At 38.5% G+C, this 20,977-nt stretch overlaps 1 protein-coding gene across 1 annotated transcript; it reads right to left on the bottom strand.

The window, feature by feature from the left end:
• Positions 1-684: 684 nt before the first annotated feature.
• LOC593316 (ornithine aminotransferase, mitochondrial) lies at positions 685-18,720 on the bottom strand. The gene is given in 10 exon segments (XM_030985897.1): positions 685-1,069; positions 1,851-1,995; positions 3,354-3,467; positions 4,890-5,018; positions 6,976-7,098; positions 8,193-8,416; positions 9,802-9,837; positions 9,840-10,025; positions 11,862-12,081; positions 18,651-18,720. Coding segments are annotated over 9 exon segments (1,311 nt in total). The 5' UTR covers positions 12,052-12,081; positions 18,651-18,720; the 3' UTR covers positions 685-905.
• Between the last annotated feature and the right edge of the window lie 2,257 nt (positions 18,721-20,977).

The following is a 20,977-nucleotide window of genomic DNA, read 5'->3' as shown; positions in this document are numbered from 1 at the left end:
GCCTCCCCCACCCCCGCTAAAAAGAAAGAGAGAGAAGGAAGGAAAAGGAAAAAAGGAGAGCTAAAAGGGACCAAAAAAGAGGAAGAAGAAAAAAAAGGGTGAAAAGAATTTTGATGCGGTGTTCGAGTAGAATTCTCGTAGCTTGATGCGACGAAGTGTCTCTATCCAGAAATCTGTTGATAGTATTATAGAATATAGAAGCCTGATATGACCTTCTGCTCGTAACCGACAAGTCACCGCATTAAAATTAAATTGCAAAACACGATGGTGGATGAAACTTTCTAATATTCGAAGATATATGACCTTCAGACCATATTGTTTCATCATTTTTTATTCAATCAATCAACGTCAAAGAATTGATTTATCATCGCACTTCAATTTATTATTTCACCTTTTAATGTACTTTCATTCTTATGCATCACGAATGAACACTGAATTGGATTCTTCAATGTTTGTTTTGATCAATTTCCTCCCCTTTCCTTCTCCCTGTTTAATACTGATAAAATTTTCAATTTCTTAATCAAGGCAAAATATTATTTTCATATTTTCTTTCTGCAAGACAGGGAGAGAGAGAGAGAGAGAATATGTTAAGTGAGTATTATCGAGTACAACTATGAATTGCATCCTTTTCAATATTATTCAATTTGCTGAAAATCTTTATTTTATAATTCCACGGGGGCGATTTTTAATTTTGAAATCGCCCCCCGTGGACAACCTGATAGGGGCGATTATGGAGCTCACGGGGGCGAATCGCCCATCGCCCCCGTGTATTTTGAGCGCTGCCGGCATCCCATTGTAATGTATGTGAATTTCATTGCATACATTCAAATGGGATCTTGTTGATGTTAAACTAGCAAGAGTTTTGTGAAACCCAACCCAGAAGTAAAGCATAGCAGTTAAGTCCTTTACAAGAAGGAGAGGATGGTTTTCTTGATGATGTCGAGGCTCTCATGCAGTTCAGCGTCGGACAGGTTGAGGGGCGGGGCTAGTCTGATGATGTCACCATGAGTGGGCTTGGCCAGGAGACCGTTGTCACGGAGACGCAAGCACACCTGCCATGCATCGTATTCTAGAGGAAAGGTAATGAGGAACATGTCAGCATGAAAAAATATGTAATCAACTTACATGTAATAACAGCAGGAAGATAGGAATATCACAGAGTAAATTAACAAACAATGATCAAATGAGGGCCAATGGCTACAACCATCATAAGTGACCGCACACCACAAAATCTACCAAAGAGTTGCATGATGTAATTTTCAGTTAGCACTCGGAGGTCAGCATGGTAAAATTTTAGTTTCTTGAATGTTAACCCATGTTCAATACACCATATTTTATAACAATCAATGAATCAATAAGAATAATAATTGAATCACAAATATGAATTTTTGATTTGCACTAATGTTGAAGACAGGAATTCATGGACAGCCTGTGTCTCAAGGTCCATTTCACTGTCATCCCAACGGCCTCCAAGCTATAGGACTAATGAGACGTTGCAAGAAAGTTGCGATTGATTGCATGTTGCAAAATTTGCAACTGATGTTTGCAATCGATTGCAACGCCCCACAAGTCTCCTAAATTTCCTAGGATTTTTTAGGATCAAAGTTTTAACAATTGAATTAAGTTAACTAAATCTAGCTTTTATTCTCCCCCCCCCTTTCTCTCTCTCTCTTACTAATGGGGCGTTGCAAGAAAGTTGAGTTGCAATCAATTGCAAATGTGCAATTAATCGCAAGACTTACGCCTGATTTGGGGGATTTGCAATTGATTGCGACTTTCATGCAACGTCCCATAAGATAGATAGATAGACCGACGTCGAAACAATTTCTACGGGATAAGTCATTACTTACGTGGTGTTTCCTTGATAATGACAGCATTGAGAAGACCCTTGCCTCTCACTGATGTCACAATGTTCTTGTCTAGGGTGCTTAGCTCCGATCGTACAATCTTTCCAAGACGCTCCGCATTCTCTGCTAGCTTCTCCTCCTCAAGCACCTAGGAGCAATCAACAACAAATAATAATATCAATAATATTTCTGCTTATATAGCGCTCAATACATCTGCAACATCCAAGTTTCTAAGCGCAGACATCGGATTCTTTCTTGCCTGCACACAATGTATGCACTTTCTCCACTCCCTGGGGAGCTTTCAGCAAGAGCTACTAGGCTCAACTTACTAAGCAATAAGCATAATATATTGGCTTTCGCATCCTACTGGGTACCCATTTAACACCTGGGTGGAAAGTGGCAAATGTAGATCAATATCTTGCCAAAGGACATTAGTCCTGCGGTGGGACTCGAACCGTGGACCTTGTGATCGACAGTTTGGTGACCTTTCCACTCGACCACGACACCTCTACAAAGGGGGTTCAGTGATGTTTAAATTCAATCTTTTGAACCAAAATGCTCTGAATTACAAATCGTGCATGGACAGAAAGTGCAAATGCCATTGGAAATTTGAGTCTATTTCTGTTTCTGTACATAATTCTGTTAATGAAGACAAGAGATTTAATCAGAAATAACATATACAGTTTATAGATTGGCAACATGGAGTTATAATCACTACTTTTGGGTGAAAATTCCCATTTGCCAATTTTGTGTTGATTTTTTTGTGTAATCTTCATTCAAATTGGTTCATTATTTCTTTAAATTATGAAAGAGCAGAAAATACTTGGGAGGTAGTTGGAGAAGGTATATAGGTCAATTAGTCTGATATATTGTTACACATAGTTAAGAATATGATACCATAGCATCCTTAATTTTGTGTGCAGGGCTTCAAACGAACATGGTAATGTACATAGACATCAAAATTTCAACTTAAAACCCCACATCTTTTGAAACTTTACATAGGCCCTTAGTAAACTAACATTAGAATTTCAATACAGACAACCATATTGTGTTTACCACTTTATATTTGAATAGGCCTTTAACGTGGAGCCCTGCTATTAGAGTTAAAGATGAAGTTGAGTTCTGGTCATGGTCATGCAATTGCATTGTGAAAGAAATGGTGTGGAATCAATCAAAATAGGTTGATCATCTAGCATATAAGTAGTTGTGTGTATTGCAAGGTTCTGGAATCATCAAAATGATAAGAAATTTGACCAAGTCTTGGTAAAGTTACAAGCACTGTACACAGAAGGATGTATATGGGACTACACGGACACGTGGCGTAAAAATCCATCCCGATTTTTACGATGTTACATGCCATATTTAGAATATGAAGGCATTTGAAGAGCCATGCTTTTCAGAGAACATGTTTTATCTGATCTTCTTCCACCCATGCATAATAACGCTCATAAATGATTGTTCACCTCTTCCCAGAACTCAACCTTCTCTTTAAGAGGCTTGATTTACCTCGAGTGCAGCCATAGCAATCTTGCAGGCGAGTGGGTTGCCTCCATATGTAGATCCATGCTCTCCTGGTCTGATGGTCAACATTATCTCGTCATCGGCTAGAATAGCTGACACCTGCAACATGTATCAAATTACAGTCAATGATGAAAATTAGCAGCAATGGACGTAATTTGACCTATACCCATTACGTGGGGAAAAGTACATGTACCTTAAAATTCCTTCTATATTTACACTCAGATCAAATCTGAATATTTTGAAGTTATCCACACACTTGGGATACTATCACTATCTTGAATAAATTAGCACAGGTGATATATTTCTCCATGGTACCTTTTTGTGCTAAAATGATTACCATCATTATTACCTATTCAGAAAGTTGGTAGACAAAGTCATTTACAAAGTTCTTTCCATGTAACAGGAACCATGCAACAGAATAAAATACCACATAAATGTCTAGTAATGTCGTATTTTCACGTTAAAAGAAACCATACTTCAGAAACAAGTTCATAGATTTAATTCTGCTTTGAAATGACCTTTTTAACTTTCGCCTCTCTCATGTTACAACAAAGACAGCTCACTAATGTATTGTTAATTACATTCCTCCTTGTTTACACATTTCAATCAAGAAATCACTCACCAAGTCATACTTGTAGATTTCTTATCTCCTGTAATATACAACCTTGCTATTGTTGCACATTTCATTTTTGTAAATTACATAGTGATTAAGTCAATTTCATACCTGTGTGTGTATTTCACACCTTTGGTATTTCCTGTGTAATATACAACCTGTCAATCAAATATTGCTGAAAAGCTATGCAACCTACTTCTTTCATCAAAACTTATCAAATAGACCAGTTCATAGATACAATCTGCTCCTGTGCAGATAAAGGTCACTTATACAAAATTGTAAAATCCACTGAGAGTGAGACTAATACTAGATACATGCTCATGAAAGTTATGTAATCATTACTCAAGCATGCACCTGTGATGCATTCTATTGAACACAGGTGGAAGTAATCCTTTCAAGAGGGCAAACAAAGAATCACATGACTTTAGCTGTGCATAATTCCAAAGGCACAAAGTTGGATTTATCTACCAGTATGTTTAAAAGATATGTGGATATTTGGGGTCATCTGAACCATGTGCTATTAACTACGAACTGGTCTATTGAAAGGCTACACATGTAATTCTTGTTTTCAAAGAATAAGGAAGGCCTGTAAAAAGCACTTTTATACCGGTCAAAACTAATTGTCAATCTTTCAGCTTTCATCAGTTTGCTTTTGAATTCTTTTTTTACATTTTGTCTCGAGTAAGAATTTAGAAGAGGGATTTTCTCTAAATGTGTTATAACACAAGTGTGTCGATAGTACATACTTTTAAATGGTAACTCTCTGTTCTGAACCCTTACTATGTCATTGGACAATTGAGAAGAATTAAAAAAAAAAAAAAAAAAATATCTAGGTAAAGAACTGAAAGGGTTACAATGGTCAGCCCTAAAAAGTCTTCTGGATAATTCTAAGAGGTTTGTTAACTTACAGGATACATGCCTCCTGAGAGAGCCTTGCCTAGGATGACCATATCTGGACGAACATTCTCATGGTCAACACAGAGACGTCTTCCTGTCCTGGCGAGGCCTGTCTGGACTTCATCAGCAATAAAGAGAACCTTTACATGCAAAATATATTATGCAAATTAAGATATAAATGCTATGAAAACATTGGGGTTATGAGAAGGAGAAAGTGAGCCAAAGACCTGTAATTAAGGGTGACTTGTGTTGTCTAATCATTATTAAAAAAAAAAAAATTACAATTAGAGTAGTGCAAGTCAAAAATCTATTTTATACCGCACAGATCCTAATGTATGGTAAGGAGGTTTGTTAAATGTAGATATTTTTGTAACATCCGTTTGTTATTCATTTACACATGTACAGTATAAACAACAAAAATGTTGATTTCGCAAAGAATTTTATTTAATTTTATTCCATAGAGTCGTCACTGAGGGCTAAAAAATATTGTAAGGAATATATCCTAAATTCATGCTTTAAATTAAAACAGTTTATCATTACTTGGGTCTAAGTCGGATATTTGTAGAGTGTTATAGCCTTTTGTCTGTGAACACACTTCCTTTCATATGACATGACATGAAATCGGAGTACCGGTATAGTGGAAGTAGCTTGCTGTTGGCTTTGTCTACAGACACAGCTGCAAGGTATTACGACTACCGGTAAGGGTGCGTTCAAGCAAATTTTTTAAAGCTAGAATCACACACACACATGAATCACAAATCAAAACGCTGTTTCAAAAACATGGTCACTGTGGGAGATCGTTCAAGCATCTTTTTCAGCATTTCATGTTTGCATTTTGAAACACGTTTATTTTTACGACAAAAAAAAATTTGCTAGAACGCAACCGTGTTTTAAACTAAACGTCTTTGACAACCGCTTTTCTAGGGTGAAAAAGTGTCGCTTAAACGCAGTCAAAGAGCATCAAAATGACTGCCTCTGATCATAATTCCAAATCAATCATAGCAAGCCAACTAGGAAACAATGAACTAACAGGCCTACAGTAATTAAATTTTTATTCCTCAAACTACATGTAGTATCACTGGTATTTTCTTCTATTGCAAAAAATTATTTACAAAGTCATATCTGAAATAAACAAACAGAAACATATGTAATAGTATACAAATAATGAATGGTTATGAGTTCAATAGTGCAAATATTTCCATGGGCTTAAAGATTAACATTCTATTCAACGAGGCGTCAGCCGAGTTGAATAGAATTATTGTTAATCTTTCAACGAATGAAAATATTCGCACCATTGAACGAATGAAAAACATTCATTATTTGTTTTATACAACATTGAAGAAGATCTAATAGAACGTTAATCAACAAATTATGCTTTACTCCTTATATTAAAGATAAATTAAAGTTGGAGTCAAGCCTTCTCGATTACATTCAGATTGCCTTCGTGTCAGATACACGCAGGGATACGTGCGCGCACGGCTGAGAGGTACGCAGTCTGCATATAACCAAAAATGCATGACCGTGCAATATAACATCTATTGAATATCATGTGACCAACAATCCTCCAATCAAATGACAAGGATCCACGTAGGTGTTGTATAACATGGGTTATTGACAAACTATCATCATGTCCATGAGCTACCTCAAGCTTTAAATCTCATATTCCTTAGAAATTATGTCAACAATTGTTTGGCAAAAATAAAATGGTAACAATTCATGTTGCACAAGATTAGAAGTGACTTCTAAACATGTCTGTTAACTATTTGGTAGTCCTTTATGCATAATTTTCTCACTTTTTCTGGATTCTAACAAACACTAAGACCCGAATTTACAAAGGAGGTTTAAATCTTCATTTACATAACCCAGTCTAAAATTAGTGCAACATAAGCGCAACACAGTCAGAGGCCCAATAGTAGACGCACGCAAGGCAAGGTACGCTTAATGTGCGCAAATTTTAAACCATGGATTATGTTAATGAGGGTTTAAACCATGGTTTAAATCGAAACCTCCTTTGTGAATTCAGGCCTTAATGTTCAAAGTCACACAATGTTGAACTCTGTAACTATGATGTCAAGGTTTTCTGAATTGGTGACTCACATTGTTCTTACTGCAGATGTCTCTGACGCCCTGGAGATACCCTGCATCAGGTACCCTGACGCCCGCCTCACCCTGGATCGGCTCCACCATGTACGCAACAACAGTCGGATCCTGTGTGGCTTTCTACACAAAGAAATGGGGGGGGGGGGGGGGGAATCAAAATTCTTACATGAATACACTGAATTACAATATTAAAAAAAGGAAATGAAAATAGAAAATGAAAATGCCTATTGATAATAATAAGCAGTGCCAATTTGAGGAGAAAAAGATAATTAATTTAGACCTTTAAAAAACTGGACTGCTTTGGGTTGAACGAAAAAAAATTACTGGAAACTATTGGACTATCACATCGTCATAGATGTAAGAAGTCTGCAGGGCAAAATTACTTTGAACTTTTTTCCATAACATTACATATACGTAATTCTATCTTTAATGCAAATACTATACAAAGCAACAGAGGTGAAGACTATCTAATCTAAACAGCTGTGTCTATACTTCTTGTTATTCAATTGATATCTTATCTTTGGTAGCACCCGACATGTACAATGTATGTCTCTATCATTCAATTTAATGATAAAAAGCGCAGTTTGTCATATCAAGTAGCCAAATAATATTATCATCACTAATATTCCTAATTATGAAATGAAAGTATACTCTTCTTTAAAACTGGACCATGTTACACTGTAGCTTACAGTATACCAGTAATGATTACCTCATTTAGTACTGTAAGAAGTTAAAGTACGTTTTGGCCTCTAAATGCTAAATTATGTCCCCTCCCCCCTATTTCTTGGTAAGTCGGCTAATAAAGGGGGAACAAAATAAAATAAATTTAAGATAAAGATAACATACCTGCCAACATTTAAAAAAATAAGAAATAGGAATTTTTAGCAAAAGAAATCTGTACCCTTAACAGGCGTCCACATGGCCTTACCATGGCCATGTATCCTGCGGCAGTGGAAGTGGAAATACGTGCTAAATCTGTACAAAAGAGCAAATAAAAAGTTGCTGCTCGACCGTGCAGCCATTCAATGCACGTTATACGCAAACTCTCAAATTGCGGCACATGATAAAACAAGCTAAATTTGGCTTTAAAAAAATATTAAAAATTCAGAAAATGAGAATATTTTGGATAATTTGGAAGGGTTGGCAGGTATGAGATAATAATATAGGCAAATATGAGGTAAAGATAATAATGAAGATAATAATGACAAACTTACATCTAAGGCTCCAAGATCATTATATGGAATGATGTCAAACCCAGGCATGTAAGGTCCGAAACCCTCGTAACAGTCTGGGTCTGTCGAGCTCGATACGGCAGCCAGGGTTCGACCCCAGAAGTTGCCCTCGGCGAAGAGGATACGGGCTGTGTTCTTGGGCACGCCCTTCACCTTGTAGCCCCATTTGCGGGCCAGCTTGCAGGCTGTTTCGCCTCCCTCCACACCTGGAAGCAATCAGGATATTATAAGTCAGACATTTATAGTAAACAAAGTACCGTAGTGGGGATGATTGTAGATTTTCCATTTCAACAAATGTACCAAGTTTTGTGACAGGACATTTTGCCCTGCGACATTTGTTTCAAGCTTTTTGTCGTCAAAGTAGGGTTAAGGATTTAGGTTTGGTATTATAGGGCTAGGCTAAAAGTTAGGTATAGTGGTTAGTCTAGAGTTGATGAAGTGAGGAATTCAGTTACTGTAGGAAATCGACAATGAGCAATTGCCCGGAGTAATGTGTTGTAGAATCACAGTGGTTCGATGAGAAGTTTTACATTGAAAAGAAGGGGAATCTACTAAAGTGAAGGGACAAAAAGAGTGTCATGCACGATAGAGTGTGATATTCTATTCCCTTTCTTTACTCGTTAACTGGGGAAGGGTAGAAATAAGAAATAAATTTGTTCTTCAGAATAACTGCTGAAAGTATACATTGTATAAGATTTATTCATGAAAAGTCAAAGAAAACAAAGTAGGACTACAAATTGTTCAACAATTCTAATTCAAACCTCTAATGGAGCTCTCACACTCTGCCATGTAGGCCTACCGTCCACCTGCCGGGCTATTAAAAAAACAACAGAGTCCAGAACGTTGGGTTTTGAGCGAACTTGTCCCTGGCCGCAAAAAAAAATTCATAAAATTAATCTTTTCACCGTTTCGTTGCCATCTTCTGACTGTTCTCACCGGGCGCATCCCGGGTGTTGAACGTGCTTCTACCGTCTTCACCGCCCAGATTGACTTTTGTTGAAAATTTTGGCTGTTTCCATACCGGGCCCATACCGGGTCTCGAACGTGTGCACCGGGTTTGTAGCAGCCACCTACCAGTCACTTAGCGTCCCCTCACCGCTCAGAGTGTCCTGTGAGCGAGTCCCCGGACTGCTGACGTCATGACACGACTGCCATAAATACCCCGATTTGAACGGCAACGGTCAGTCCGCTCTCCATTTTTCATCACCGTTCTGTAACGGGTTATTAGCGTGTTGTGAACGTGTTCATACAGTGTGACCGTTTTCATAACGTATTCATACCGTCCTCATACCGTTGAACACCGTCCTCTTGCCGCTTACTTGCGGCAGGTGCCAGCAGGGTCCCACCGGGTGAAAATAAGCGCCAACGCCCTATTAACGTGTTGCCCGCTTTGATAACGAACCACCGTGTGCCCTCGCCGTTCTCCACCGTCCGCAGACATTTTCGCGCACGGTGGCACACGGTAGGCCTACACGGCAGAGTGTGAGAGTCACTTTAGCTTAAATATGAGCTAAATGTGCTGAAACAATCATCCCCTGTTTTGAAAAAGAAAAAGAAACCTCTTTGAACGCTGTACGGCATATCCTATTACCTGTGTTCATGGGAAGCACTTTATCATATCCAAACATTTGGTGATGTATTCCTCATACTCTCCCAGGACATCGTTGTAGAAGGCCCTGGATGTCAGGGACAGGACTTGGGACTGTTCCTGCATGGCCTTGACAATCTTGGGGTGGTTGTGACCCTGGTTCACCGCACTGTAGGCACTCAGGAAGTCCAGGTACCGCTTCCCTTCAACGTCCCACACATTGGCACCTGTAAACAAAAATCAGAGTGTTGTCAGTGATATTTCTTCTACATTGTCAAAGCATTTTAATATCCTGGTTGAGAAAAACAAACAAGTAAAGGCAATGTAGCATAAGCTTGTAAATCACTTAACATAACGCACTTTGGCATCCTACTGTGGAATGTATAATTACTTTGAAGTTTGAAGTTTTATTTATTCCACATTTTACATAGAAAAACAGTTTATTTTTTTTTTTTTTTTTGTGTAAATTATTATAAAAGTAGATTTCACACAAGAAGAAAAAATAAGAACAATTAAAGATTTCAAATCAAATATAAGGTTTGGAAAATAAGTATGAAATTTAGAAATATGTAGATATAACGGGCAAGGTAGAACAATGTAAAATGTGGGGAGCCTAAATAAAAAGCATAGCTTGTATGTGAATAGGCTCCCATACTGAGTAACACAATACAGTAGGTCTGAATTTTTTCATAGGAGGTGAAAAACGGAGTAGTATAGTATGATATTCTAGAGACGTAAAAGGAGAGTGACTTTGAGAAGAAAAGAAAAATAGAAATAAAGAGTAAAGAGAATAACATAATATTGATAAGTAGGAGAAGGTGAAGAAGGGAAGAAAGAGGAAGAAAGAGGAAGAAGAGGAAGATGAAAAAGAAGCGGAAGAAGAAGAGAAAGCAAACTGATGAAATTAATGGTTTTGTTAAATAACAAAAACAAAGTCTGTATAACCACCTGTAGAACCACCTGTATGATCCAGCGCGACATCAACATTACTTTTATACATACTTACTCAAAAGGAAACACCTGAGCTTTTGTTTAAATGAATTAATGGGGGGGCTTCAACGAGTTCGTTATTCAGGCTGTTCCAGAGTTTGGGACCAGTAAAAATAATTGTTTTGTTAGCAAAAACCGTGCAAGTTCGAGGGAGAAGAAAATGGTTTGTCTGTCTAGTAGGGTAAGAAGAATGTATACCGGTAGTACTATTGCATTGAAAAAAGTATAGTACAAGCATGACATGAGGAGGTACAAAAGGTTTCAATTTATTCATTACACTGGAGTTCCGTGACAACAGCTTACATAAACAATTGATGTGAACTTTCCACGTTAGTTTACTGTCTATTTAGACACCTAAGAATTTGGTGGATTCAACCTGGTTGATAGTTATGTTATTTATTTTGATATGACCTGGTAAGGATGATACAGAATTACAACAGCTTACATAAACAATTGATGTGAACTTTCCATGTTAGTTTACTGTCTATTTAGACACCTAAGAATTTGGTGGATTCAACCTGGTTGATAGTTATGTTATTTATTTTGATATGACCTGGTAAGGATGATACAGAATTACAACAGCTTACATAAACAATTGATGTGAACTTTCCACGTTAGTTTACTGTCTATATAGACACCTAAGAATTTGATGGATTCAACCTGGTTGATAGTTATGTTATTTATTTTGATATGACCTGGAAAGGATGATACAGAATTACTGAATAGCATGAAGTATGTTTTAAAAAGGAAAAAAACACAATCTCACTAAAAAACTATGATGTATCTTGCAAGCTCTCCTCCCACCTGCTCTGTACTAAAAAAAAAAAAAGAAGAAAAAGAAAATGAAAATTTATGAAATTTTATGTAGAGTAAATTGGAAAGGAGCCAATTTGTGTTTGATAGATCGCAACTTTAAAAAAAGTCATATAATTCTCTTATTTTTCATCAGAACTTGCTCCAACTTTCACTGACCTCTTCCTCTCATTTTATGCTTCTATTCAAACTAACTTAATATCAGGGTGGACTTCCCCTTTAAGTTATATGAAACTGGGTTTCAAGAGTTCAAGACTCACCCTTAGCCTTCGCCAGTGCCACCGGGAGGGGATGGTAGTTGTGGGCGCCATAGCGGGACTCCCTCTCGAAGACCTGATCCGATGTCAGGTAGCCTACAGCTGCTGATGGGTTGGAAGCGCTGGACTTGGATCGAACTAGCTGCTGTGAAGCTGTCCTCTGTAGAAAGCGGCCACAATACCTAGACATCATGATTGGTTGGTTCTGAATTTATTAGGGATTCTATAAGAGAGAGAGAGAGAACAAACAGATAATGATATTTTATATGGACCTATTTTACAACATTTTCTTTTTTTCTCCATTTCCCTCATAACATTCTTAGAATATAACTTAGTTTTCAAAACCACACTCCCTTAACGCCACAATTAAAGGTATTACAAAGTTTTGGTATGGGGTCATGAATTTGGTTTAAATGAACATATTGGGAGCATATGCGATCATACAATATTCAGTGATCATTGTCGCGGTTGAAATTGACTCTAAAGTTATGAAATAGTAAATAATAAATTCTTTATGTTGTATAGCTCCCTCTTAAAGTCAAAATATTAATGAAGCTATGAAACAATGTTTCTTGACTAAAATCTACCGATTAACTATTCCCGTTTGGAAATTATATATCACAACTACATATTCTGAAATTGTCATGGTCGCAGCTACCATTGTACGACCGTAGGTGCTATTTTAAATTTATCAAAATTTACCGGGAGCACCGGTAAATTTTTATATTCCATTTTTCGCGAAAGCAGAAGTGTTTTAGGGGCTAAAATTTTTAGCGCTTGTAATACATCCACAGGGGCATCCAAATATATCAAAATTGTAAAGATTCACTATCCACCCAATCTTCAAAATTTCCCAAAACTTTGTATTACCTTTAAGAAATGCGCATTTTTACATTTTTCTAGTAAGCCGCCAATCGCATCTAGGCCTGAGTCATGTCGGGACTTTTATAAACCGAGTCCTGATGACTTTGCACCGATCGGGACCCGGTGTCCCGAAATCATGTGCCTCTATAAATAGCGCACATCATCAGTACGTCCCTTAAAAGTGACCTTTTTTATCAATCATATAACTCAACACATGCGTACCTCGGCTCAGATTGGTATATTCTCCCATTTGACATTACTTTTTATCCATGATAGGCGATGTTTAGTGCCATTATCATGCCCAGCGCTCAAAATACACGGGGGCGGTGGGCGATTCGCCCCCGTGAGCTACATAATCGCCCCTGTCAGGTTGCTCACGGGGGCGATTGCAAAATTAAAAATCGCCCCGTGGACTTATAAAATAAAGATTATCTTTTCTGTTATAACTTTAACACAATATTGAGTTTCAATTTTCAAACCTTAAACCAATGAAATGGAACTTAGATTAGCGTGCAAGATTTCTTGTTTTATGAGTAGGCCTATTATTCAGGGGTGATAGTAAGCACTAAAAAAAAATATAAGTTTTTTGTTTTCCCCTCAACCACGCCCCCTTTGAGTAAAAAAAAAAAAGAGGATTCGCGGGGAAAAAATGGCATCTAACAACATTCCCCCCTTTCGAGTAAGAAAATTGGGAAAATTGGGGAAAAAACAGGGCAAAATAAGGAAGAATAGAGAAAAGAAGAGGGAATTCAGGATAAAATAGGGAAGAAAAAAAAAATGGGATTTTTTTTTTTTTTTTTTTTTTAAATCGGGAAGAAAAAAAAAATCGGGAAAAAATCCGGAAAAAAAAAAAAAAATCGGGAAACCGATTTAAATCGGGTTTTTATCAGGCCTGATTATTACCGATTCAGCTCGCAGTGCAGTGCCACCGTCAGCAGTGGTTATAGGCCTACTGCGCCGTTAGTAACAGTACGTGTGTACACTGCCGCGCCATGTCTGCTGGAGCTGGAGGCGATATTGCAAGGGCAGAAACATGGTCATGGAGAAGTTTTTCATTGTGAAAGCGTTAATCCGCTGAAATCTGGTGATTTTAAATGACCAGCAAATAATGAACCTCGACCAGCAACTCTCCATGCCTTTTGTACATCAAATTTCATGTTTTTCCTTCTTTCTTGTGATTGAGATAATAGAATGCAAAATGATATTCTACTTCAGATGTTATGAAATCCGATCAAGAACACAAATAAATAGGAAAAAAACGAAAGACTTGTGAAATTTGATGTACAATAGGCATGGAGAGTTGTCCACTTATGATGTCATCAAATTGAATATCGCCCTCTATTGACTAGTCATTTAAAAAAGCTTTAACTTCCTTATTCCTTGCCCGATTTTGTTCAATTTTTCACTGATTTAATTCAAATATCTTAAACTTTACAATAAAAGTAACTTAGTATGAAGGTTTAGGTTCCCTTTAATGAAGAACATCATATCTAGATTAGGTGTATATTTGGTATCTTTTTCCTGTATTTTTTTCCAGCATTACATAATTACAGACATAGACAAACACACGAACAAACACACACACACACACACACAGTACACACAAGAGCAACCATACTCACCACCATTGTTATTATGTTAAAAATTGGACAATCCCCATGAACAAGTGAGTGGAAAAACATATTTCCCGGTATTTCCCGGTAAAAAGTGGTAAATACCGGTAAAAAGCGGTAAATACCGGGAAATACCGGGAAATACCGCTTATTTCCCGGCGTCCGGGAAATATGCCAACCCTGGTCAAAAAACATTGATGTTAGAAAAATAAAACAGCTTTTAAAAAAATTCTTCTTTACAACATACCGATCAAATATTTTCCTCATTATTTTAAACACTGCATGCTTCTTTTAAAAGCTGAAAATGACTTGGTAATCACAACAACTTTCGATACTGAGAGCTGTTCCAAGGCAAGTTCAGACTAGTCACGGAAAGGATGCGCAGTGCACTTCGTTAGCTGTAATGCATGCCGAAACGAACCCAAACAAATATAAGTGATCGTAACAAGAAATTTTTCAAAACTACGAGAGCACAAGTTAACAGACAACTACTGCTCAAAATTACCATAATCAGATACATACATGTAACTTGGACAACAAAGCAAACTCTTGGAAGATGCACATTAATTGTATGTCACTCAGTTGAATTCAGTTCATTATTGTCAGGAACATGTGGAAAGTAAACAAAGCTCTAATCAATCTAGATAGTAACAAATTTTCACATTCTTTGTTGGAAGAATCTTAGCCGATTTTGAAGTCTGTTGCGCGAGTAAAAAGAGTCCTCCTTACGCAGACTCCAAAGCTAGTTTGCAAGGTACATCAATACAGGGGGGTGTTTCACAAAGCCTTTTTTCAATGACAAGTTACACAAATCAGTGACGAATCTGCTGATAAGCAATCAGAAGCAAGGATTTCAGTATATGTCAGTTGTCACTGATGAAAAGTTTTGTGAAACACCCCCCAGGAATGAGTAGTTAGTCCACATTTGAGGTTTGTTTTAGCGGCTCTCCCGCACAGGCAAATGCTTTCTACATGTGTGCAATTTAGTCTGAAGAGCTTGGTGATAATATGAAATGTGACATTGATATCACCAAGCCTTAATTGGAACCATTTGCCCATGTGAAGAATTATTTATGTACGCGAAACCTAAAATGCGTATGTAATCACCCATTCCCCCAAGTGTTTTTGTAACATAAATCGCATATGTTTGCTCATTATCATCAGGAACAGTTTCATATTTAATATATCATTAACTAGCCCTCCTTAATCTTCAGGGAAAAAATTAATATTTATTTTTCCGGGGCTACTTGCACATACATGTACATGTAACATGCCATGCAAAGTCAGGGGCACGATACGAGACAGACAAGGGCATGTAGACTAATGGTAGATCTAGATTCTTGATCATCTATCTAGGCCTAGAGCGCCCAGTATTCGGTCACTCAAGGGGAAATCGCTAATATTTTGAATTCTCACCTCTTTTATTTGGCAATCTACTCATCAAAAGAAAAGAAATTTATTCCTCTAACAGAATTTTATAGTCACTTAAAATATAAAATGATAAGCAAAATAATTCCTAAAGAAGACGGAGCATTTTTCTGCCCAGAATTTGGTAGCGCTGAATAGAATTCGGTCACGCAATTTGTGCGTGGTATCTCCGTTGCCAAGGAGCGAAGCGTATTTGCGCACTATTTTCACACAATTGCGCGATAAAGCACTGAATGTCAATGCGTTGAACGAATACTGAACAAGCGATACCGCATGGCAAGGGTATCGTATAAATACCTCTTGCACATCGGCAAGTGCGTCATTGCAAATTCGCTGTGATGGAGCGAACACAGAAGTGCTGCTCTTCACACACATACTAAATTCATTGCCACAGCACACGTACATGTACATGTGTAGTTTTTTCGCAATAGACTTCTACATGTATATGGCTATGCAAGTTAGCGCATGTGCTAACAGAATGCGGAAGGGCAGAAAGTTGTGCGACACTGACCAATTTCAAGCTAAGTTGGAGAACTTCCCAGGGCCCTAAATCTGATTTAATTTTGAGAGTTAAGAAAAGTTGTTCAGCTGCCTGATTTGTGCAAGTTTTGTGGCTCATAAATTATTTTTTAAATTGTTACAGCTCTTGAAAGGACTGTCTGACCGAATACTGGGAATGGACCGAATACTGGGTGCGCTACCCACTCCAGCAAAGCATAGAGAGTCAATGCTAATGCAGCACTGTAGCACTGCATGCTTGCTGTGAGGAAGGTATTATTAGACCTAGACCTAGAATCTACATGTATGCACAAATATACACACCACAGTCATGTCGATGCAGCTGTACATTGCAAGCTTCATACAGATTATTCTATTGTATCACATATTCCCTCTCTCTTTAAAAATACACTTTCCTACATTCTAAAACAAACTTTATAAAGATTAAGTCAAAATAATGTAAGCAAAGTTCGACACTAGACTTACAATTTGAATTGTAAAATTATTCTTTTTAACATCTGTAAGTTAAAAAAAATGTATTTTACTGCTTTTTAGGTGTCACCAATTGTCACTAAAGTACCGATTTTGAGTGAAATCAGTTGAGTTTTGTACAGTGGTGTTTGAAATGTTGAGAATCAAAAGCACAGCTTTTACTACACGCCCAGGATAGTGATGCTCCTACATGTATGTCAAATAGGGCGCTGGTCCTAGAATGAAGATCGTCCTCATAAACAAGGATATCCTCATAAACGCAGACAAAATGTGTCCTGAAAAATAAGGGTTGTCTGCTTTATCGAGGACGTTTTTTTTCAACGGCGCTCTGGGGGTTTCATGTTACCGAACGGCCTGCTGGCGATGCCAAAAATGAATTCCCCGGGGGAAAATAACCCTAGTTCACCGTCTACTTTTATGGGTTGTCCGTCTTCCCAAGGATTTATTGCTCATAATGTGAAGGTCTATGTACAAAGTCAATGTAAAATGCATCAAGAAAATTATTGCAGAATCTGTTTTTTGTATCGCCAATGCTAGCCTTAAGGGCTCTCTCGAAATGTTTTTTATGATATTATTCGAGAGAGCCTTAATTTGCTCCCATAGGGTCCTGTGGAGAGGTAGGTAAACAACATCTCAAATGTGTCCAAAATCCCACTTTCCCGCACCCGCCCAATATTGGACAGTGGCTTCGATGAATTTTATGTCAGGTGTAATCGTCATTACATCCTGAATTTACAAATCGGAGGTAAAAATAAGGAAATAATAGCAATTTTCTTACCAGACCGATACAGCTCAGCTCCCTTTTCACTTGTACCATGTGAATTCACGATCTCTACACAATGGTGATGACCTCTGACTGGCACTTCGTAAATGTGCTGCTTCCGTATAATGCGCTGAATAACACTCATACAGCGCATTATACGGAAGCAGCACATTTACGAAGTGCCAGTCAGAGGTCATCACCATTGTGTAGAGATCGTGAATTCACACGGTACACGTGAAAAGGGAGCTGAGCTGTATCGGTCTGGTAAGAAAATTGCTATTATTTCCTTATTTTTACCTCCGATTTGTAAATTCAGGATGTAATTACGATTACACCTAACATAAAATTCATCAAAGCCACTGTCCAATATTGGGCGGGTGCGGGAAAGTGGGATTTTGGACACATTTGAGATGTTGTTTACCTTCCTCTCCACGGGACCCTATGGGAGCAAATTAAGGCTCTCTCGAATAATATCATAAAAAAAAACATTTCGAGAGAGCCCTTAAGGCTAGCCAATGCACCGATCAAAAATATAAAATGTCTGCAAAAATGTAGACGGTCCTTATTTTTGAGGAGGCATCGGTCCGTGTCTATGAAGACGATCCTCGTTTATGAAGACGATCCTTATTCTCGGACCAGCGCCCCTAGATCTACTGTATGTGTGGCGCTAGCCTAGTCTACCCAGAGTACAATGCAATCTCGCCTTTTCAGGCAATTTAAAACAGATTAAGATTCAATAAATCTGGTGACTAATGGCGCATTCATCATGCTCATTTGTAGTTTAAGATTAAGTGATTTCATTTCCAGATCGACCCACCCTAAAGAAAAAATTGGGAATTATCTCGATGACGATGAGCCTCGGCCCTCACCAGCCACTCCCCCGCCGCTCCCCCGCCGCTCCCTCGTCACACCCCAACAACTCCCCCTCCACATCACAACCGTGGCTAGCTTTGGCTTGAACTCAGTTTGATGCCTGGCTTGATGCAACAAACAAGCAGCGGCGTCATCGACGGCATCGGCCATTGCACATCTCATATATTATCTACTTTTCCTATTTCAGGCAACTCAACTGCAAGAAATTCAATGGCCAAGTTAATATTTAAAAGTAATAAACGAGTTTCTCTTTCAACTTACCAAAGGCAAAGGCAGCGCGACATGTGTCTGAGAAGTAAAAATGATGAAGATGTCGTCACCGTACAAGCACTATAATTTCATCTGTGGAGATGGCGCCCTTTAATTTCCTGTGAATGATCGAATCTTATTGTTTGTTGTTTTGAAACGTGCAGTCTGAGTCTGAACAGAACAATGTAATATGATCGAGAATTCTAAAAGTAAAATGGCTCTTATAGACTGTTGATTATCATTCAGTAAAAAATGCAGTGTAAAATGCAGCATCAGCTGTAAGTGGGAGTGGTACAACCAGTGGCGGACCCCTTTTTTCCCAATAGGGGGGGGGGGGGGGGGGGTGGGGGGGGGGGTGGGGGGGGGGGGGCTGAAATTTGAAAATTGCGCCGACCGTTTTTTTCCGCTCAGTCAGGAGGGGGGGGGGGGGGGGTTGAGGAAGGTAAATTTGTGGGTACCATCTAGGGGGGGGGGGGGGAAGATAAATTTGTGTAGACCCTATACCATCTTTTTTTGTTAAAGTTTTTTTTGCCAGGGGTGGGGTCTCGTCTTTTAAAAACTTTTCGCACCACCCCCCCCCCCCCCCCCCCCACCGTGGATCCGCGCCTGGGTACAACCGGTCTCGCCCCTTCTTTACAACCATATCGCCATTAAGTTGACCCTCCCATACTTATTGACCAAATAGCCTATAGGAATTTAAAACAAAACAACAACAACAATCCCCGATACAGCCTGAATGGTCCTATTTACACAATTCGCATACCTCTGTTATTCTCCTCCATAAACATGTTTTCATCTTGTCTTTTTTTTATTTGATTTTTTTTCTGCATTCATGTAAGTTTACATTTTTTCGATACAATAATATAAAGTACAATAAGTATTTTTCTGACAATAAATCATAAATTAGCAAATAAATATATAAATAAACTGTTATTTTCAAAAACGAAATGATAAACTGTCACAAATACTAAATTTCCTCAAACATTAAAACACATTATACAATTATTTGCGGAAGAAGGACTGCTGTGGTAAGCATAATTGCTTGATGATACGACAGCCCCAGACAAAACTCATGAAATATATCAACACATTTATTAAGCAGAAACAGATAGGTAATTGAAAATACAAAATTCGATGGTGGTGATGCAGATGCAGATGATGATGATGATGATGAAGATGATGATGATAATGATGATAATGATGATGATGATGACGATGGTGATAATGATTCGAATGAAAGAAGCAGGGGCGTAAATCCCGGGGGGTGGGGGGGGGGGGGGCTGCATCCCCCTGGCTTGAAGTAGGGGGGGGGATGGCCTGTACAAACATCCCCCTGATATTACCCCCCCCCTGAAAAAAAATGCTTATTGAGCGGTCGGCTCAGTCGTTGCGATTTTTGGAGACCCCCCCCCCCCAAAAAAAGTGTCCTCTTACCCCCCCCCCCGCTTATTCAGCGGTCGGCTGAGTCGTTGCGAAATTTTCGGCCCGATTTATAAATTTAAACCCCCCCCCCCCTTGAAAAAATCCTGCGTACGCGCCTGGCGTGTAGTATGTGATGGCTATCGCCGATCACCCCCCCCCCCCCCACTCCTCGGTACGGATGTACGCCCCTGGAAAGAAGATATGACATGATAAAGAATGAAGAGTTGACACAGAAATTCTACCTTGAGTATTCTGATAATAACATCGTTTTAACTTTGGCCTTAAATGAGTAAAGGGAGCAACATGATTTAATAGATTCTGGGAGAGAGCTCCATAGGTCAGGACCATGATGTATTATGGATCTATGGGCAATAAGTAATTTTGGGTTTACTAGATACAAATTTGAGGACTCCATCGAGTCTATCATTCGCATTCTATCATTGCTTTCAGTGTCCCTCTTCATGATAACTTGTTACATTTTTAGTTAGTAATTTATTCCTTGATTGTCCCATACTCATCAAATAATTCTCATCCTCAAATAGCAGTCTCACAATAAATGGTTATCAACCAAATTATTTCTAAATTATTTCCCGACAGTTTTTCGTGCACCAACAATTCGCCTCAAATTGTCCTCATTATCCCACCTATCACACCGTCTTATTCCAACATCTATCTTTCTCTCTCTCCCTCCCTCCGTTCCTTCCTCCGCCCCCTCTCTTTCTCTCTCTCTTTCTCTCTCTCCATCTCTCACGCACACACACACATTGTTTGCGATATTTTGTTTCTCTCTCTCCCCCTCCCCCCCCCCTCTCTCTCTCTCTCTCTCCATTCTCTTCCAACCGTAGACACATCTTCCATAACAAATCCCGTTCTTTTCCCTCTCCGTCGAGGAAAACTCTTGTCCAACATTGAGTTAA

This window comes from Strongylocentrotus purpuratus, unplaced genomic scaffold, assembly GCF_000002235.5.
Source record: "Strongylocentrotus purpuratus isolate Spur 01 unplaced genomic scaffold, Spur_5.0 spur5_scaffold_15, whole genome shotgun sequence".
Lineage (NCBI taxonomy): Eukaryota > Metazoa > Echinodermata > Echinoidea > Camarodonta > Strongylocentrotidae > Strongylocentrotus > Strongylocentrotus purpuratus.
This window is presented reverse-complemented; position numbering and strand designations above follow the sequence as displayed.